The sequence below is a fragment of the Gastrolobium bilobum genome, unplaced genomic scaffold (genome assembly GCF_033153095.1).
Source record: "Gastrolobium bilobum isolate Gb01-03AN ecotype WA unplaced genomic scaffold, APGP_CSIRO_Gbil_v1 utg3966, whole genome shotgun sequence".
NCBI lineage: Eukaryota > Viridiplantae > Streptophyta > Magnoliopsida > Fabales > Fabaceae > Gastrolobium > Gastrolobium bilobum.
The window spans coordinates 59,975-82,773 of NW_026898636.1; the positions used below are offsets into that span (position 1 = coordinate 59,975).

Consider the following 22,799-nt stretch of genomic DNA (forward strand, 5'->3'; position numbering starts at 1 on the left):
ATTTTCCTGGTAATATTTTGGTCAACCAAACAACTTTTTTTACATTTTCTTACCAAACTTACTTTCTAACCATTTCTCTAATAATTACACTTCCCTAATATTCAAAAAAAAATTCCTCAACCAAACACCTCGTAGTGTCTCAGTTCATTTTGGGTCTTCGCTTCTTATCTCAAATTCTGTGCAAAAGTTAAGTCACATTTCAGCCTATGTTTCCTTTTCAATTAAAAAAGGGTCAGAGTTCAAGTAAGCTTAAAGTAAGTCTCGATGAAGAAATTCAAAAAAGAAAAAAAAACACTAAAAGAAAGCAAGAAAAGGTCATATATATATATATATTTGAAATTATTTTTGTAATAGCAATAAAATTTAACGATAACTTATTAATAATTTAGTTTTCTGAAACAAATTTAAATGAGTATTCAACTATTCATATATTCCAAAATTAGTTTACTTGTAAAATTTTCAAGTATTTAGAGAATTGTATTCCATACTTTAAAAACTCGATAAATGTGATTTCAGCACCAAGACTTAGCTTTTAGTTACCGTACATTAGAGCTACCAAATTCAAAACCCTTGAAATTAAAAGTCAGTGTAGTAAGCATATAAAAGATAGGAGATTTCTTTGGTATCTGTTTTTTAAGAGTATTAATAACTTTAGAAATTAGTGTTAAGTAAAACACATACATAAATATTAACCATTAATTATTAAATGATAACGTATAACATGATTGTTTTGCGGGAAAAAAAAATCATTCTCACTTTAGTTAAGTAGTCTTGATAAAAGTGACTGCTGAAAAAAAAAGCATGGTGGAAATTGGAAAATGAGTTCATAATTACGTACAAATAAACAAATGGCCTCTCCAATTCTATGGCTATCATTCAATGTATTTTTTAAATTAAAAGCAACTTATAAGTTAAAAAAAGAGATGTGTCAAATAGACTATGTTGATTGAAAATAATTTGTTAGATAGATTATCAGAGGTTAATTCTTTAAGCAAATTATTTATCTATTTACGGTGAATGTGTGCGTTTAAATCGCACATCACCCATATATAATTTGTGTAAAAATCAATGCAATACAAGACACGTGTTTTGGCAATGAGCATTCAAATATCACATCTTTGGATATGTATTTTGCAGAGTGCAACATGTAACATTTTTTTTTTTTGGTTTTATACAAATTGCGCATATGTGCGACTTAAACACATATTCTCCATGTGTGTTTCACTCGCAACATATGGACAAATAATTTGACAAAAAAAAAAACTAACATGATGATATGCTTAAGTTTTTACGCTGTAAGGGTAAAATAGGCCATTTGTGAGAGCTAGTTATACTGAGATGCGGTTGTATTAATTGATTCCCATCGCTCCTTATATGATTAATAGATGTCAATGCTTTTCTAGTGCTCAGCCCCAAGGTCTAGAAAATAACACATATTTCATTTTGGTGAATATGAATAGCAGTTTTTTTTTTTGGGTTGGTCTTGCACTTGTTTTGAATTCCCGAATTTCCTTGGAAACAGATTTCAGATTATATGTCCCAACAAACAGGAAAAAAATTAACGAGTCTAACTTTTTAACTTCACATGCATTTAAGTTTATGAACTCATTTTTTCCCGCACCATGTTTTTTTAACTGGAGAACAGTTTTGGCCCTACCAGGTGCGTTTCAGCTTGAGTGAACAAGAGAAAAACATTGACATATATTTGTTGGGAAAATTGTTTGTCCTTTTAAATGACACAACTTATGTTATTTTACTCTCACAAAGAGGTGGGACCCGTACATTTATATTTTTTTGTCAACTCTATCTCCTCCTTTATCTATCTCTTTCTCTCACTTAAAATGACATAATTTTACATCATTTAAAATAATACACACTTTTCCCATATTTGTTTCACATTGGGCTTTGTTTATTCTGGTACTTTTCAATTTTCATGTTTTGGATGTGATACTTCAAGTTTTTAGATCGTTTTATAGACCTTTATCTGATCCTTATACATTCTTGCTTTAGATTTGAATTGGGTCCTGATTGATTAAATATAAAGTGCCTCTTGTGGATTTTTTTTTTAAGCTAGAAGTTACTTATAAGCATAAACTAGCTCAAATAGATTTTGAAAAAAGCTCTTATAATAAAAAGCTTTTTTTTTTATTATAAAGAAAAAAGCTGGAAACTAAAAGCTCCTAAGATGAGCTTTTTTTTAAACTCTTATATGTTTTTCTTGAATTGTGTGCTTTTTTTTAAATGAAGAGTGATAAAGATAGAAAAAGATAATTTTTTTGAAATATGTGCTTTTAAGTAATTTTTAAGCTAAATTTTTTATGTAATTTTCAAACAGTTTTTAGCTTCTTTTTTAAACTCTCTTTTTTAGCTTTAGTTTATAAATAGCTTCTAACTAAAAAAATAAGAGTATTCAAACATGCTCATAGTCTATATAGATAATTAGTGGAATTGTAGAATGTGGAGGACACATGGAGCTAGCCTCAGCTCACATTTCTTCGAACAAGTGTTTTTTTTCTTTTCTTTTTACTTAAAAAAAAAAAAAAAAACAGAAAAACTGTGACGCAGCACTACAAATTGATCCCCCCAAACTTTGAATGACTGGAAACTGGATTCAATACAATTTTGTCAAGCCAGTAAGAAGTAAGAACCCAGTTTCAATGGATTAATTAAGACTTAAGAGCCCAAAAGTAACATTTTGCATTTAAATTCTCTTAATTTAAATCATTTTGCCGTAGCTGTTTTCTCGCCCAAAAAATGAAATCCTCCATTGGTTAATTCATATAAAATAAATTTAATTCTTATAGATTAAAAAAAAATTATACTTAAATTGAATAATTATATATTTATCTCAATTATTTGAATGGTATTATCCTCCTCGTTTGCAAGTCTCTAGTTAATTTACGTGGACTTTCTCTTAACAGGAAAAGGAAAACTTGAGGAGCCCATTAAGTTTGTCCCTTGTATAGAAGGCCCAGTGAATGAGGCCCAGATTCACTTTGATACGTTCACTGATCTTAGCTTTTCTTCTCCCAAATTAGGGTTTCGGAAAAGGAAAAGAGTAAATAACAGAGCATAGCAATCAACTAAGGTTTCTCTTTCTTTAGACCCTCTCTACAGCGACACAGGAGCTTCGCAATGGGTATGAACAAGCATCTACTACTGTGCATGCTTCTAAATTGTAATTTCCTTCAATTGGATTATGATTTTTCGATTTTCCATTTTGTTTTGTGAAATGTAAAAGCGAGAATCAAGGTGTACGAGCTCAGGAACAAAACGAAAGCAGAGCTTCTGAACCAATTGAAGGATCTCAAAGCAGAACTTGCTCTCCTTCGCGTCGCTAAGGTCACTGGCGGAGCCCCTAACAAGCTTTCCAAAATGTGCTCTCTCTCTCTCTCTCTCTATAATTTGAGATTAAATCCGTAATCGGATTGAAGCATTTACGCATTTGATTGCATTTGTTATGTGAATGCAGAAAAGTGGTTCGGCTTTCGATAGCGCAGGTGCTGACGGTGATTTCCCAGAAGCAAAAAGCAGCGTTGAGGGAGGCTTATAAGAAGAAGAAGTACCTTCCTTTGGATCTGCGTCCAAAGAAGACCAGAGCTATCAGAAGGCGCCTCACCAAGCACCAGGTACCCCCTTTTTTTTTTCTCCCCTGCATTCATTGCATTTTTGTAATTAAGAAAAAAAAACTTTTCTTATTATATTGATTATGTGTTGCATGGTATGGGTGAAAGATAAAAAAGTGAGGGGGGTAAGTGCAGAGAGTTAATGTAATAATATGTCCTTACGGGTGTAGATTGTGTAATGTACAGAAGTTACATGTTGCACTTTAATAAGGGTGGAAATAAGTGCCAAATTGATAATCATTTATGAAAATAAATTACAGTATTAGCATCCATGATTATTACTTACCCTGTAGTGGAGCATGACATGATACAATTGCTTGTTTTTGCGAACTTGAACTTAACGCGAAAATTACTTGCTAGATGCTTCACAAAATTACTTGCTAGAAGCTACACAATGCTGATTCATGTAATGTTTCTATGGTTGGTGTGATCTAAGTAGAAGATGAACATGCTTTTTAAATTCGTATACATGTTTTGATATGTGGGGTTCATTCTTCTTAGTAAGTAGTGTGGTGTTTCCTGTGATGTTTACTGTAAATTATTGTTTTACCTTGAGTTGCTGAGTTTAATTGAGATGTCTAGTCACATAGGGTTATTACTTAAAGTGGCTAAACGGTTTGCTTTGTGTTTCCTACAGGCATCCTTGAAGACAGAGCGTGAGAAGAAGAGGGAATTGTACTTTCCAGTGAGAAAATATGCAGTTAAGGTGTAATGTTGGATCCAAGTACGGTTGATAATTTTGGTGTCACTTTCTATTTGTTATTGGACATAATTTATTTTTTCTGGCTTATCTGCTTTTATATTGCATCTTTTCTAGTTTCTTTATTTAATCATCATGAAACTGAATTGAATGTTAGGTTGTTTACTCTGGTTTTTCCATCACATACGAAGCTATCAATTTCTTTCATGCTCAAGGAAAGCTATCTTCTTTTGTATAAATGATTCACCATTTATTTGTGTGTTATTGGGGTCAGTTTGATATTGAGTTGAAAAATTCATACATCAATTTTATTAGTAAAATTGTATTGAAAACTGATTTATGAATTTTTTACTCTTTACCAAACTGGCCCTTGCTTTGACAAAATTACTCTAGGTTGGATGAAATTAGGGTTGGCAAAAATGAGCCAATCCGTCGGGTTGGCTCGTAACCCATAAAAAATGAGCCAGGTTGGGTTGGCAAAAATGAGCTGCCAACCTGACCCGAGTCAGCTCTGAAAAAAACAAGCCAACCCGTGAGTCAAATGGGCCAGCTCGCGAGTTGAGTTTTTTTTTTTAATAAAAAAATACAAAATATAATATACAAAATGGACAAAACTCACACATGCTGTTATCGTCTCTCTTCCTTCTCTAAACTTAAGTCCCTAATTTTCTCACATTGCTGCCATTTTTATATTGTTAGGCTATGTTGGCTCTGTTTGGTTCAAATATCTTACCCATTTGGTTGCAAGCGGTTCTAATTGTTTCTCGATGTTGGTGCAAATTTGTTGTGAAGAAAATTCGAAACTAAAACATTTTGCTTTTACTTCTCATTTTGTAACTTTCTATTTTGCATTTTTTTTTATAAACTATTATGTAAGACAATTGTATTGTTTAAACTCATGGAAGTCGTATAGCTGGTGCATTAATACTACAGGTTCATTTAAATAGGCTGAAAACGAGCCAACCCGCGAGCCATTTTTGAGCCATCCCACGAGCCAATTTTTGAGCCAATTCGCTAGTCATTTTTTCAAGCTAACCCATGAGCCATATTTTTGAGCCAACCCGTGAGTTGCCTCTAACTTCGCTTGGCTCGGGTTGGGTTGAGTTTTCTGGCTCGTTTTTTTTTTTCATAACCAACTCTAACCCGACTCTTTTTTTTGTGTTGCTTGCGGGTTGGGCCGGGTTGGCCCGTTTTGCCAACCCTAGATGAAATGACATACTGCATCATGTTTTTGTGTACTGCAAAATTCCTTTGAGGCTAAAAGAAATTTTTTATAAAATGGTAGTAAGACTTGAAATGTTATATGGATTTGAACTTTGGGTAGCATGTAGGCAACATGAGGATAAATTATGAGTAGCAAAAATGACAACGTTAAGGTGGATGTATGGTCATACAAAGATGGATAAGATAGAAAATGAAGATATTCAAGGAAAGATAATAGTACTTGTGGCTTAAAAGTAGAGAAAATGTAGATTGAGATGGTTTCGATTTATAATACGAAGATCCCTAAATGCTCTCGCAATAACAAAAGTGTTATCAAGAGTTTGATGTACACAGGAAGAGGTTTTCCTTCTCTCTTTTTTTGGGGTGGGGGTGGGGAGTAGTAAAACAAAATTTAATGGCATGAGAATTAGATTTGCGGATAATGTGTCTTAGGTTGGATTGGAATAAAACTATTAGCTCTATGGAGGGGTAGACTTGATGTTGTTCCTCCTATGTTTTAGTTATTTTCCCCTTCATTTTTTATTTTGTTATTTAACTTATTTCCTCACAGTTTTGTTTTTTCCTTTTATTTATCTATTTTTTATTTTTACTTATTGTTTCTCTTATCTTTCTTTATTTTCACTTTGTTTTTATTCCTCTTTTTTGTTTTTTTCTTTTTTTAAGTTTCAGCTTTCAATTTATAGTTATTTATTTATTTTTGAATTTTCAATAGGTTGATCAATCACAAAATAGTGCACCATGTTTAGTTTTTTTTTTTTTTTTTTTTTCCAGTTTCAAGGGAAAACTATATATCCCAAAGCTTCATTGAGTATCCATTTCTTTGTGGCCCCAATTAACAATCACTGTTGAATGTGAAATTGTTTGGTTTTTTGTTTTGTTTTGGGTAAGAAGAAAAAAATGACTTACAAAAAAAAAAAAAAAAAAAAAACCTATTCGGCCGTTACAATGGGCTCTCAGCTGAATGGTGTGTGAGAGCTCAATTTCACCCGGCCAAGACACTACCTTTTGGGCAACCTCAAGGTTTGACATGTTTTTTTCCCTCATGTTTCAATTCAGGGAACTGACTAAATGTTTTAATATTTGTAATTCTTGAATTATGTCACCACGATTATTACACTACTGAGTTTAGGTTTTTTGTGAGGGTTTAAACTTTAAAAGTTTGTTATATTCAAGGAGATAAAATTATGTTTTATATGTATATAAAAGTACGTGGGATTTAGTTTTTTTTTTTTTCTTTTCATCTGACCCCTGATGTCCTCTACACACTTTTAAGTGTGTGTTTCCTATGTTTAATTGCTTGACTATCCATGATGTAAAGATTAGTTTCTATTGGATTTAGAGCCCGATTGTTTGGGTTTCTCAAAAAAGTAATTTTTATTTTTTTTATTTTAAAAATGTTTTTTTACAGAAATTAAAGTTATTTATATTTTTATAAAAATATTTAATTTTTGAAAAAATATTTGATTTTTGACTTCTGCTTTTTCTAGAAGTTAAAATTTTTAGCTTTTTTTGTGACTTCTGCAGGCATACAAACAAACTAAAAATGAGAAGTATTTTTTTTAAGAAAAAAACAGCTTTTGGAGAAAAAAAAAGTCCATTCAAATGGACCCGCTCCATGTATTTTAGGTTGTGATTAGGAGTCAAAGGTCTTAAATCTTAGGAGCTTTGCTAAAATAGAAAAGCCAATTGTTTGTTTGAAATGATTTGGTAAATTTGCTTAACTAAATAGGTTTCAAAACATCAAGTTATTCCAGCTATAATAGCTTTGCTAAATCTATTACGATATAAATACTTTAAAGTGGCTATTTTTATTTTTTTTTAAAAAATTACAACAACCTTTTAGATTTATACATTTGTAAAAAAAATTATTATTATAATTTTTTTAAATTAAAACAATATATTTTTCTTTAAAAGGCATGGTATAGTCAGCAAGTTGCCTCGTGAGTGGTGAGTACTAGGAGTGTACATGGGTCGAATTGAACTGATATATTTTTTTTAAACTGAAATGAATTGATTTAAAAGGTTGGGTTCAGTTTGAAAACGGTTCGGGTTAAACCTATTCTGAATAGAAAAGAAAAGAAAAGTAATAAAACGGTTCGGTTTGGTTTGAAATCGGTTCAGTTTGGTTTCAAAATGATTTGGTTCGGTTCTTGAATTGGATTTTAAAAATTAATTTGATTTTTGAATTTTCAAAAATTCATTATTTTAAGTGTAGTTTGGTTTAGGTTGTTTATACGTCATTTGTGGGTTCTTTGACCTATTTGAGATTTTTACCCCTTTAATTTTTCAATTTGGTATTCGATTCACAATATTTACCAATGGAGGTCGTTGAGTGACGCGATGGGGACCTAGCGACACTGAGTGCCGCGAACCACCCCCCACGTCACTCACACATTCGTTTTTTTCTTCTTCAATTGAGTGACCCCCCTTCTCCTTGGGAATTATAGGATTGTGCCAAGTGGCACAATCTCGTTAGTCCCGTTATCGTAAAATTTCAGAAGTTAATAACTTTTGACTCGGAATCCAAATCAAATAATTTTTTTTTTTATTTTACATAACTTTTCGAGATTTACGCAATGACACCTCATTTGATATATTTTATCTCTCACAAACATAGTTCGAATTTGTAAAAATGTGAAACTATTGTTGCAAATTTGAACTATATTAATGGAAGATAAAATATGTCAAATGAGGTGTCATTGTGTAGATCTCAAAAAATTATGTGAAATAAAAAAAGAAATCATTTGATTTGAATACCCGAGTCAAAAGATATTTGCCTTTCGAAATTTTACGATAACGGAACTAATGAGATTGTGGCATGTGGCATAATTCTATGAGTTTCCCAGGGAATGAGGCATCACTCAACTGAAAAAATAAATAAATGAATGTGTGAATGATGCAGAGGTGGGTTCGTGGCACTCAGTGCCGCTGGATCCACTCGCATCACTCAACGACCTCCATTGATAAATATATGAATCAAATATCAAATTGGTACATTAAAACCTCAAAAAAATTTCAATGGATCAAAGAGTCTCATTGGTGTCTTTTTTACCCGCAAAACTGTACGACAAAAAAACAGTTACTCGAAATCGGAGAAACCTCACAGTCAAGTGGGAAACGGGGACCCGTCTTTTATTGCAGCCTGCAACTCAATTGAGTCAATTCCACAGTTATATCTTTCTTTTCTTTTTTTAATAGGTCCACATTTATATCTTTTATGAGAATTGTAAAGATAATGTTACACGAAAATTACCGTAGCTATCTACACACACAATAAAATCATGGGCCCACAAGTTTATTTTTTTAGTTTTCTTATCTCACTTTTTCTCTCTTCTTTGCGGAACAGTAATCATTTTGTCACGTTTGGACAAAAAAAATTACCAGACTGTCACGTTAACAGTAAATTTTGCCAAAATGCCACGCGGCATAATTCGCTACACAGTGTAGCGAATTATGCCGCGTGGTATTTTGACAAAATTTACTGTTGACGTGACAGTCTAATAATTTTTTTGTCCAAACATGACACTTTAGTCACTGTCCCCTTCTTCTCCAGAAAAAATTATTGTTCCTTCTAGCAACATGATACAAACATATCCCATCTTTTATCAATACTTCAAATATACTCATTTAATATTTACGACTTGCTTGTTCAAAGAATAATATTTATGGCTTTTTTTTTTATCTTTACTTGTTCAACTAAGCACGACATATTAATGAGAAAATATTTTGTTATATTGTTGAAAATATTTTGTCTTATATTACTGAGATAAATATGTAAATTTGTAAATTTGTATTTTATAAAAAAATAAAAATATTGTAACAACCATGAGACAAGATATTTCAAATAACATCATGAGATAAGATATTGTAACAACCAATTAAGGTTACTACCAATTAATTTCACTTTTAAATTAATTATGTTAATCTAACGGTTATATTTATTTTCATCTTTGTATGATTATGATTTCTCATATTTAAATTTAATATTTATTTTTACCTCTGTATGGTTATGATTTCTCATATTTAATACTTTCACATTAAATATGAGGAATCATAACCATATAAAGATGAAAATACATATAACCGATGGATTTACAAAATCGATCTAACGGTGAAATTAATTAGTTATAACATTAATACTAACTTTAATTGATTGTTACAATATCTTACCCCTAACAACATATTAATAAGTCCAAATTATATTTCGTTTCCTCGAGGTTGGCAGTAATCTTTGGCGTCGTATGATCAGAGTTGAAAATGATTACTCTGTATTTAAATCTTTTCTTTTAAGAAAATGTTTTTATATTGGATTTGTTTTTCAACAAAAAATTGAAATTATTTATGTTAGACGAAATGAGAGTAACTGTTCTAGATTAAGAACTTTTACCTTTTACGGGAAAGTAAAATATTTCAGTCATTGTTAAAAATCTAACCGTTGATATTATGGTAATATATATTAAAAAAATTGATTGTTGATTTGTTTTTGTTTTTTTAAATTCGGAAATAGATCCTCTTGTTTCCATATGACTTTATGTGATAGATCACAATCATTTATTTACAAAAAAATCTCTTTTTAATTATCGAGATTTAAAAAAATAATGGGGAATAGATGCTCATGTCTTGTTTCCATATGACCTTAACCGGAAGATTTCAATTATTTATTGGAATAGGTTATTTTATTTATTTTTTTCTGCCTATTTATACGTACCACTCTATAATATTGTTAGATCATAATTTCAATTATTTTTATCATTTTTTTTCCTATTGAGATTTTGATATAACAGTGTTTGAGAGTAATAGGCAAAGATGGACAGAAAAAAATAGGTAGAATAACATACCCTTTATTTATTTACTAATCAATGGTCAACAATTAAGATAATAATTTTCACTTTCTCATCTTACAAATTTCTTGTCACCGTCGATCCATCAATGAATGGTTGAAATAATCTATATGACATGGTCATTTGAAAATAAGACATGGAAGGTGATCTGGATAAAATATGATAGGCCCATCAAAGGTCAAAATCCATAAGAGCAAGGCCCAAACCCACAAGGCCCAGATTGGGGCGCGATGTCTCCTATCGCGCATCAAAGGGCGCGATGTTACCATCGCACCTGAATCGACTTTCGACATAACTTCAGAGATAAGGAAGCAGTCACAGGAACTAATAAAAATGATCGCGGGATACTTCTAGCATCAAAACAAAATCAGACAATTTTGAAAAAGATGTCCAAAAGAATTTTCAAAGACGATTCCGCGAGAAAAGAAAGTGGGAAAAGTTCGATAATTATACTCCTTTGAACACATCCCGCAGACGGATCCTAAAGGAAGTCTTCCAAACCGATTATGTTCGCGTTGCTAAACCCCCCACCTTTGAAAAAAAGAGGACAACATGATGAAACCAAATTTTGTGATTTTCATAATGACACCGGTCATACCACGGACGAGTGCTTTGATTTGAAAAACACCATTGAAATACTTATCCGAGGAGGCAAATTTCAAGAATGTGCGATCGAAGTCCTGATCACGATCAGAATCCTGACCGACAAAGGGCATATCCCAGGAGGGATTATAACCCTGCCAGAAATAACAATAATAGGAACGTGCGCGATGTCCCTACTGATAGACGTTAAGGAATTCCAACGCGTGATAGACAACAGGAAGCGCAACAACATCAACTGCCCAATAATGCTGCCGGAGTGTTAGCCACCATTGCTGGTGGAACAGCCGGAAGAGGGGCTACTAGCTCACAACGTAAGAGAATTTAAAATTAGTCATGACAGTTCGCGATCATGCACAGGCATCTACATCACGCGTCAAGCGTCAATCCATCAGCTTTGACAATGATGATAATGGCGACATCGTCCCATACCATGATGACTCGTTGGTGATGATAAAACGAATTATGATTGATAATGGCAGTTCTGCTGACATAATCTTCTAGGATGCGTTTCACGTGATGAACACCCCAGAAGAACATTTAATTCCATGTTGCACAGATTTGATCAGTTTTTTCGGTGAATATGTACAACCTAAAGGTACCATCGAAATGTGGGTAACCTTTGGGGTCATGCCTCTAGCTCGTACTATTAAAGTACGCTTTTAAGTTATCAAATATGCATCTGTATATAACATCATCTTGGGACGTCCCATCATTGCCGCTTTAAAGGCAATCATCTTTATGCCTCATCTTCTGATGAAATTTCGAGACTCCACTGGCGTTGTTGTTGCTATTAGAGGAGATCAGAAAGCGGCACGAAGCTGTTACAACACCAGCTTACGAGTAAAGTCAGCCACTCATCGCGTTAAGAAAGGCAAGGCATCAATCAATATGACTAACTTAGACATGCGTGAAGATGTACGCAATGCGCGACCCCAGCCTGATGGTGAGTTAGAAGATCTCCAACTTGGTTCGAAACCTGAAAACGTTACCAAAATTAGACGTCACCTACCAGAAAGTGAGAAAAAGGAATTGATGGCGGTATTATTAAAAAATAAAGACCTTTTTGCTTGGACATCAGCTGATATTCCTGGAGTAGATCTTGATGTAATATGCCATTATCTTACTCTTGATCCTAAAGCCAAACCAATCGCGCAAAAGAAGCGAAAAATCTCTCCTGAAAAACAACAGGTAGTTGATACTTAAGTAACAAAGCTTCTCGATGCAGGGATTATTAGAGAGATCACGTATTCCACTTGGCTTTCTAATGTCGTGTTGGTCAAAAAAGCCAATGAGAAGTGGCACATGTGTACCGATTACACAGATCTTAATAAGCATTGCCCAAAGGATTTTTATCCTTTTCCTACCATTGAAAAATTGGTAGACAATTTTGCAAGATATCAAATGCTTTCCTTCATGGATGCATATTCAGGGTACAACCAAATATCCATGTTCAAACATGACAAGGAAGCCACTGCTTTTATTACCAAAAAGGCTACTTATTGTTACAATATGATACCATTCGGTCTTAAAAACGCTGGCGCGACATACCAACGGATGATGAACAAGGTATTTAGCCAGCAGATTGGTCAAATGCTGGAAGTATTTATAGATGACATGATTGTCAAAACCATGACGACTCCACAACACCCTCAGGACTTAGAGCAGGTGTTTCAACAGTTCCGCAAGCATAAATTATGACTCAATCCAACCAAATGTGCATTTGGAGTTCTCGCTGGAAGATTCTTGGGATTCATGTTAACACATCGAGGCATAGAGGCAAATCCTGACAAATGTAGAGCAGTCCTCGACATGGCTAGCCCTCGAAATATTAAAGAATTACAACAATTGACTAGAAGGATAATAATTTTAACTCGATTCCTGTCTGCATCAGCTCAAAAGTCATTACCCATGTTCAATTATTGTAGCCAAGTAGGTAAAAATCTTCAATGACTCACAATTGGTGACTTCGCAAATAGAAAGGAAGTATCAGGCCAAAGGTCCTCTATTAATGAAATACCTGAACAAGGTTCAAGAGATGATGGCCTACTTCGATGAAGTGCAAGTTACTCATATTCCTCGAGGGAAAAATTACCGAGCTGATATCTTGTCTAAGTTAGCAAGTACCAAAAATCCGGGTAACCACAGAACCGTGGTACAACAAAGCATAATTGTTCCGAGTTGCGTGATGATCATCACCTCGGAAAATGACTGGAGGCAATCCATAGTGGCATACCTTGAGAAAGGAACATTGCCAGAGGATCGACTATAATCCAGGAAGCTGGTCCGAGATGCGGCACAATATGCAATTGTGAACGATCAGCTGTTTAGAAAAGGGTTGCATATCCCTATGCTGAAATATTTGAACGAGGAAGAAGCAGAATATGTTCTGGTCGAGATACATGAAGGAATCAATGGCCATCACATGAGAGGCAAAGCTTTGGCTAGAAAGGCCCTCCGAGCTGGTTATTACTGGCCGACTATGGAGGCAGACTCTAAAGAACATGTCAAGAGATGTGATAGTTGCCAAAAGCATGCCAAGCTAATTCTTTCACCACCTGAAGAACTGAAATATATCTCGGCTCCATGACCCTTTTTCAAATGGGAAATGGATTTGCTGTGACCCTTTAAAGCTGCTGAAGGACAATTAAAGTGGTTGATTGTAGCTGTGGATTACTTCACAAAGCGGATATAAGTAGAACCAGTCACCACAATCACCTCGGCTAGAGTACAAAGGTTCTTTGAACGGAATATTTTCTCCAGATTTGGAATACCGGCCGAAGTAGTAACTGATAATGGAACACAATTTGCTGATAAAAGGTTCCAACAATTGATGAAAGACTTACTAGTCAAACATCGCTTTGCATCTGTGGAGCACCCACGGTCGAATGGGCAAGCTGAAACAGCAAACAAAGTAATTGTAGACGGTCTAAAAAAATGGATGTTTGACGCCGAAGAAAGCTGGGTTCAGCAACTATACTTTGTCCTTTGGCGATACAGAACGAGTACCCAAACTACAACAGGGGAAACCCCTTTTCGACTGACATATGGTTGCGAAGCTATGATCCCGGTGGAAATTGGAGAACCCTCTTGGAGGAGGATGAATAGTGTCGAACAAGACGAGCAACAAAACAGAAAACTGCTCACTGTGGAGTTAGATTTTGTTGACGAAGCCAGAGTTATAGCTCACTGCCGAGATATGATGGCCAAACAGCAAACAACAGTCAGATATAACAAAAGAGTGACGCCAAGAATTTTTGAGAAAAATGACTTGGTACTCAGAAAGGCAGACATTGGCAATAAAAACGCCAAGGACGGAAAGCTAGCTGCAAATTGGGAAGGCCCATACCGGCTTAAAGAGAAGCTCGAAAAATGAGCGTACGTCCTAGAGACAATAGAAGGCAAAGGAATTAAGAGAACCTGTAATGCTGATAAATTGAAGATATATTACAGCTAAATCCGGGATCCACCTTATGAGTTTTGCAATATTTCAATTCAGTTATTTTTTTCTCTTTTAGGGATTTAACTAAAGCCGAATATGTCGACAAATTCATCTCGTTAACAATTTAATATCAATAAATGAGGAATTTTTCTTTTTAAGATTTATCCTTGTCTATTTTTGATGCATCAATACTAAATCCGAGGTACAAATACAATTTGTCATAGTGACTCTGACCAAGTCGAAATGCTCCTTATTTTGGTCTAAGCACCAAGGGGGACAGGTGACAACATTGTCTTTACCTTAGATGAATTGAATTACAAAATTCAAGTTATAACAAACGATTAAGTCGGTAAAGACAAGACCCATTATCAATACAGACTTACCAAAACGGTTAAGTCAAAACAAACATGCGTCATGGAAAATGACAGAAAACGGAATCCGTATAATGATTTGACCTCGGCCAGGTCAAGAATATAAAAACTCGTAAAGAGCACGGGTTTAATAAATTTATCTGAGTTGAAAAAATCGCCAATGGATATTGGATAACACTCGAATAAAACTTAACGCAGAACTCGTAAAAGCACGGGTTAAAGAAGAAAAATCTACCCAAGTTGTAACTCAAGAAAGATGGAAGCAACTCGGGCAAGGTTTGAAATACGTGAAAATTGCCTAAATTATGAACTTAGATGGCAAAGGCACAAGCCCATTTGTCAAAAAACAATGTCGTACTAAACCTTTAGAAGTGTTCAATGAATGCTCCAGGCGAATTCCGAGTTGGTTATTACTGGCCGACTATGAAAATCAAGTACCTAGATAAATGCATCTACGGTAAAGTCGAAAAGTAAAAAATGCAAGACATCAAATTATAAAGCGGAATATGAGAAGATAAAAAAGGCTCAACGAGCAAATTAAAACCGGAGTAAAACCGGAATATTCATTACAAATCAAAAAGGGGCTTCAAAAGCCCCAAATAGAACTGGAAATTACAAAGGTAACTGGCATCCCAGACCTTCATTGAGTTTTGCCAGCGGGAGGTTCTTCGGACACCGTGATCTCCTTAGCGGGTTGGTTAGCTGCCTCGTCACCATCTTCAATGGCAGCACCCCTCTCTCAAATTGAGTAACCGAGTCACCAGCGGGATAGGCATCAAGAGGTGGAAAGATTTGACCATTGCTGACATATGCACGAGCATTCAAACAAATTACATTCAGAGGCACATCCGGATTAAGTACTTGGAGTTGGTTAAGGGCATTATAGAAGGAGCCGGTGACCGACTTCTTAAGTTCACCCCGGTAAAGTTGGGCGTTACTCTCAGCTTCCTTCAAACTCTCCTCCATTCTCTCATACATAATCCGGAAGTCCTTCATCCTCACGGTTTCGATAGCTTGCTCGTCTCGAAAATTTTCAAGATTTGCCTTGGCCTTTACCAGCTCGGCAGCAGTTTGGTTATACTTCTCCTTAAGAGAGGATAAATCGTCCTTCACCTTCAGAAGCTCGGCATATGTCTTGGCCCTCTCCTCCCGGGATACGGATGCCTCATTCAAAGAGCGAAGATACTTTTGCTTAAAAGTCAGCAAAGGCCTCGTTAACCCGGCCATCTTCATACAACAAAGTTCTGATTCTTCCACCTCCCTAATCTGAGCAGCGGTAAGAGCGGAGGAGTTGTAGAAGGGCTCAGGAGCACAGATCGCATCCCGAAGAACGTTGTTCATTCCGCCCTGCCACTCCACGTGTTTCACAAGCTCGGGTGGTAGAGGAGGAGGAGGAGCTTTCATTGCTTGCTGAGTAGAAGCAGAAGCATCGGCATGGGCAGCGCCCACCTTATCTTTGGCGCTGCCCGCAGTAGCAGTACCTTTAACAACCAACGTGCCTTTGGGTATACCGGGATCATCATTCGCAACTTCAGAAGATTTCCTTTTCTTTGGCCAACCGGCAAAGGTAGCCTTGGACTGATTCAAAACCAACAACCAGCTTGGGGGCTCATTTTGTTGGTTCTCCATGTTGGGTACTGCAAAGAAGAAAGAGTAAGATATAATCATCAAATGCAATATAACAAATATGTTTGTATGGGTTTAAGGAAAATGATCCATACTTAGTTCAACATTAAGATCCTCTTGGGACTTGAAAAGAAGGGATGCGACACTGGCATGCTTATGCGATTGAAGATATATACCAATGGCAATGGCACTGTCGACATCAGAAGGGCTCAACTGGGACTCTTTGAAGCGGTAGCTCGAAGGGGAAAGTTTATAATGGTCAAATAACCAATGCAAGGGAAATTTTCCCTCTACATCCTCGGCATTACAGTTATCCACAAACCATACGCTCTTGCCGGGATGTGCAGAAACTTTAAAGAACTTGTCTTTAAAGTTCTTGAAAGAATCAGTGTAAACTCGAAAATGTTTGCGACCAGTGATACCTCGAATGGTAACCCAACCTTTTCGTTCCACTGGTTCATGACCGGTTCGAGGAGTAAGCACTTGAAAAAAGAAAAAGAAAACACAGACAGAAGCTGGAAGAGTAAGATATGCGCAAAAACGCTTGAAAGCTTTAATAAAATCCCAACCATTGGGATGAAGTTGGGTAGGGTCTATCTGAAGGTGGTTCAAGATATCAATTTGAAACTCGGTAAAAACCGAATGCCAAGCTGAGTTACGACATCTCGATAAAAGAAAAAGAAAAGGGGCTCTCCTAAGCTCCACTAGAGTAAACCGGTTCGTCCTCCCGCGGGGGGACTATATCGTAGTTCTCTAACATCCCAACAGGAAGGCCCGCCACGTCGTCCGGACCCATCTCGCAAGCATTATTTAAAACCTCATAAGTCACCCAGGAAAACTGGGATATTAAGAGGTGGAGGGACGTGGGGGGTATGATTCGGTAGAACTCGACTCTTTTACTACTTCTGGAGGAGATGCTGTAAAACCTAAAACAAAGAAAAGAGCTGGATCAGAAAAGAATGGGCATACCTGAATCAAAAATACTATCAGAAGAATCACTAGAAGACGATTAAGTCAGCAAGTCGGAGATTGTGATTGGGTCATCTGCCCCACCAGATACAGAGGTGGACCCCGGTATATCTCCATGCCGGCAGCTAGCCAAAGTAGACTCGGCCAAAGAGTCACATCCTTGCTCGATAAGCTTGGAACTCAAGTAGACACAAGATAACAAGGAACACTTCTTGGGAGAGGGAAAGAATGACAGAAATCCCGGACGGTGGACAAAGGATTAGGATGAATCATAGGTCTGCTAGAAGACTCAGACCTGAGTTTGGGAATTTGATGGGAGGCACGTCTGTTTGATGTAAGACGACCCCTACCCCGGCTTGAGGAACCTTTACCTCGGGGCCCCCTAACTCCCTATTAGACAACCCGGGCCTCCTGTTGGGTGGTTTGCTGATGGTGGAAAAATATATATTCTGATGGAGGACGTTCCTCTGTTCTAAATTAGCAACAGAAAATAGAGTTGTTCCCTTACTTCCAACCCAAGTGCGCAAGTGCACACATCAAGTAATAATGGGTGTATTAAGGCCCAGATTATCGTTCCCACGAGGATAGAACTCTAAATATTGTCTTAATGTATTTTATAAAGAATGAAAATGAAAAGAAAAGTTAGTGATTGAATTGTCTGGCCAAACGTTCCCTACTGTCTTGACAACGTTCCTCAGGAACAGTAAGTTCAGTCTGATGGAAAACAATTGCTCGCTGCGTTATATATGTGATCCTTCCTGTTTAAAAGAAGGTGTGATAATAATCATTGGAGTTTGATAGATACAAGATTAAACAAAGTAAAAAAATAAAACAGTAATAACTATAATGAAGAGAACACAAGATGGATGGTTTTAAAAACAGTTTAACAGAAGGAGCAGACTCACTGCTCCATTCTTAAATAGATATTTCCTCTGCTCAAGACTTAGCACTTTTTGGCTTTGTCCCAGTTTATTATCTCCCAACTCTGATTCCTCAGCTCATGGACTAAATGGCTCACAAGTTTCCATATTCCTATGGCTCCCTTGACTCCAACAGGTACTTAGTACAGAACCTTAAAATGGACGAAGTGGCCCCTTATTCCTAAGGTGACCAATAGTGTTTTTGCCATAACACTACCTTCCCCCAATGGCTAAGCTGTCTGAAATCCTTTCCTTAAGGAAGTTCCTTTCTCAGTATGTGTTCAATTTCCATTGATACACAATGAATATAGCTTACTTAGCCAGAGAAATACAAAAAGCTTCAGTCAAGAGTTTTGAAAGTAATTCTTTAAGAGTTTTACAACTTATCTGTCCCACAGATATTTTAGCCCATGGATGGTACTTTAAATATAATTATTCTAAACTGAAGTCCCATAGATCCGAGATTTAGTTCAGAGATAACGAGTGGAAAGGAAAGAAGAAACACTTATATTGAAATGAAAAAAGAAAGATTACAACAAAATATAAAATGGAGAAGATGGTTGATGCTCGTGAGGAGTCTCAAGTGAATGTTACAGAACAAGGTAGAAGTGTTGTCACTTAACTACAGCTACAACTATACAGAATTGAACTACTAACTAATATTTAGGTGATCTCTTCTTCAGGAATTTTATTCCTAAGGAATTCGATGATGTCTTCGTGTTTGGGACGTCCTTTTTATAGGCAGAAGAGGGAGTGGCAGTCTCGTAAAATCCTTTGGAGTTGGTTTCTTGACTGAAGGGATGAGGCGGTGGCAACAATGTTTGGAAGCTTGCAAATTGCTTGATGAGACAATTTTTGTTGATGATTAGCCATTTTCTTGCAGTCCCCCATGCCTTGTTTTCTTCTTAGCCAATGAGAACTCTTGATTCTCTGTTGTTCACGTTTCTTGGTGTTTAAGTGGTGTACCACCTTTGCTTTTAGAAGACGTTGTTTCCACGTTTTCTGTAAAATGAACAGAAGCATTAAATGAAGGGAGCAGGTGTAATAAATGCTCTCAATCTGTTCCCTTTTTAATATGTTTTCAAAGGAATACGTCATCATCTGTTCCCCCACTGTGTTTTTCTCACAAATGTGTAAAACAAGTGATTTTCATGCTGAAGTTGCTCATCAGATGAGGGAACGGATGGTATTTTGCCATCAAAATGGGCTTAGATGGGAACGAATTTACGTCCCATCACCTCCCCGAGATCTACCACCACGGCAACCACGAAGCATGGCTTCCCGTTCTTCCTCTTCGGTCCTTGGAATCCCCCAAAGCCAGAAACGGGCACCGAGAGAAATCTTTTTCAAAAAATCAGAATCATTCTCCTTCTCCCCCTTACAACACAAAGCTGAAGAAGGAGGGTTTTTCTCCCTCATTTGGTTAAAAAACTAAATGACACTAACATTTGAAATAACAAGAAAGGACGATGAAGGCAAGGTGATGAACACCAAAATGCCAGAAGGGAAGCAATACTCAGCCCCTTGAAAGTGCAGACTGTGGGTGTAACGAGAAAACAAAAGAAAGTCAACGCAATGACATGCAAGGGGCAAAGGATTCAAAATTGAAAAAGCATGCCCGGGGACAGATGATCAAACACAAGCATCTCAAAACAGAAGCAACAAAAAACAAAGGACGAGTGAAATACCTGTTGAAAGAGATGAACTAGCAAGAAGATGGAGAAATGCGTTTGAGACGCTGACACTCAAAGAAATGCAATTTCTGCACAATGCTTAGAAGGAAAACAAAAGCACGTAAGATGAGACAGAGGCTTATATAGGCATGAGTAGTAACCACTGGGGTTACGAATAGCAAAGGCCAAGGCTGCTAAAGTCATTTCACTTACGATAACCGCAGCAATCATGGTTGGTAACCGCAGTTGACAGTTGGCGCAGCAAGTAACCACGGTAATCATAGGTGGTAACCGCAGCACTTGGGGATGGCAAAGGTCAGGGAAACCAGCATCATTGTACTGAAAAAAAGGCAATGATTAGTTGCCTGAAACGATGTTGCTAATAAATGCGCATGAAACGCAAGAACGACATAAAACGGCTGCAGCACGCTAACACATGCGGCAAACGACACATGTCAGAATAAAATGAGCACCAATGATAAAGTCGGCAAACGAGAATGAAGACACGTGTATGCAATAACTCGTACTCGGGTTATACGACTGTTGCTTGGGGGCAATTCGTCAGTTGGACCCCAACTGCTCAAGCATATTCGATACCCGGTTACGTGTGCACAATATATTACCGGGTTCATACTCAACTTGCCTGAAAACTAACTAGGGAAAATCTCTGCCGGGTTTATACTTGTCCGGTATGGTGCTTAGGGGGCAACCCGCCAGTTGGATCCCAACGACTCAAACACATCCCAAACTCGGTGTAGGAATATGTAAAAGTGTTCAGGGGTTGATGCTCAACCTGTCGATATAAGGAACGATGAAAAATTGTCCTTGACATGAGCTACAAACTCGGAATAGGTATAAGGGCTGAGTCTTGAGGGGCAACTCGTCAGTTGGACCCCAACTGCTCAAGCTCACCGCTAGTCCAGAAAAAGGGAAACGAGAAATATCTCACCGAGTTGATGCTCAGCCCGTCGACATAAGGGGCAAGAGACACCCTGATGGAAAAAACTCAAGAATATGAGGAGCATGCAAAAAGTTTGCAAAAAGTCAAACACTCAGCCTATCAAAAAAACCTGAAGAGACGCACAAACAAATTCACCCCAGCAACCCGGATACCCAGGTAGCCTGGCTGAGGGGAAACTGTTGTGGACCCATATAAGGGGTCCATTAAGTGATAGGCCCAATAAGGGGCAATCCAAGATTTCAATCAGTGATGATCAAGGATAGATATCCATCAAGGATACTAATTCTAATACGACTGTATAGCAAATAGGCCTGGACCCTTATCAGAGGCACCAAAGGCCCATCCACACTACCCACAGGTAACCTCTATAAATACAAGGTAAACCCTAAAGGTACGTTACGCTCTCTCTCTTACTATTATGTTGTCACTGTGCGCGCACACACACCCCATTGGCTAACGCCGTTATAGTATTCTGTGCACATTGATCTGCTTGACTCAAGGGTATCTCCTCCATAGATACCTTGGAGAGAGCACTAGTATAACACCTCACAATTTTAAATCAAGTAATTAAAATATTAAGTGAGCAATCAAGTGATGGATTAGTGAAAATCCTAAAGATTAGGCCAAAATACAAAGAAAGGGCAAAACGGTAATTAGCCAACACGCAACCCTAGGAAGATATAAATTGAGTAGAAGGTCTCAGATGGTAAAAATAACCCTGGAAATGGGTTCAGAACGAAAAATTGAGTGGACAGGCAAGTTTCAGAAAAATCAGTGAATAGTGTTTTTCGCGGGTAAAAATACCGCGGTACGATTGCACCGTAAAACGTTCCGATTGAGTTTTGAGCTCTAGGTTTCAAATATGAGTTATAAATGGTTTGTTGAGTTAGGAAATATGATTTTGATGAAATTTGATGGAATTGAGTCATTTTGGGAAAAATTGATGAATAGTGATTTTCCGGTGTAAAAATACTGCGGTATAATTGTACCGATAAGCGTGAAAATTTTATCAATATTTTAGGGAAACAAAAATATGACATGAACAAGAAAAATACGTAGGTCATGAATTTATGATTGAAATTAGTGATTTATTTAAAGTTAAATCGCGTGTGGGACCCACCTATGGCTTAAGTGACTTGAAAGTCACATTTTCATGACATTTTCTCTCTCCTCCCTCTCTTCTCTCCCGCGCGCATCAGCTCCCACCATGGCCAAGGATTGCTCAAGCTTTCTTTCTTCCATAACTTGGTCATTTCTCCACCGAATCCAAAGATTTTTGTCTTGAATCTTGATGGAAAACACCTCCTAAACACATTGGTACCACTCTTGAGCCTTGAAATCGTGTGTGTGAGGAGATCTTGCCCATTTGCAGCCGCGGTTTTGAGGAGAAAATTTGTGTTCTTGAAGCTTCCAAGTGCTCCAATGGTGGAGCATAGTTAGGAGGAGTCTTATACCTTCCGTTTGGGTGAGTGCTCTTGCATTTTAAACGGTTGATGGTGATGATTTAATTTTGAAAACCTAAACTTTGATTTGATGAATAGTGATGTTAGAGAGCTCAATTTGAAAATATGTATTAGATGATAATGTGTTAGAATGATGTATTAAAGCTAGAAATGCGATGAAATTTATTGGTGAAAATTGATGAATTTAACTTAGAAAAATTTGATGATCATGATTTTGGACTTGTGAATTTTGGTGTTGAGACTTGTTTGATGAATTGTGGCATGATGGTATGATGATATGATAGGTTGTGTGAAGGTTGGAGTGATTAAAATTGAATGGAAATTCCTTGGAATGTCATAGGGCAAGATTCGAACCTTTGAGGAAAAATTGAGGAAATTGATGT

General features: G+C 36.6%; 1 protein-coding gene across 2 annotated transcripts; it reads left to right on the forward strand.

Moving 5' to 3' along the window:
- The first annotated feature begins 3,013 nt into the window (after window positions 1-3,013).
- Window positions 3,014-4,416, forward strand: LOC133317904 (large ribosomal subunit protein uL29). 2 transcript variants are annotated; one of them, XM_061519804.1, is made up of 4 exons: window positions 3,014-3,139; window positions 3,242-3,419; window positions 3,473-3,629; window positions 4,264-4,416. In XM_061519804.1, exons 1-4 carry the CDS (start codon window positions 3,136-3,138, stop codon window positions 4,336-4,338), a joined length of 414 nt encoding a protein of 137 aa, XP_061375788.1. In that variant the 5' UTR covers window positions 3,014-3,135; the 3' UTR covers window positions 4,339-4,416. The 2 variants fall into 2 exon arrangements, with proteins under 2 accessions (XP_061375788.1, XP_061375790.1); XM_061519806.1 differs by having other exon boundaries at window positions 3,242-3,377.
- Window positions 4,417-22,799: the final 18,383 nt, after the last annotated feature.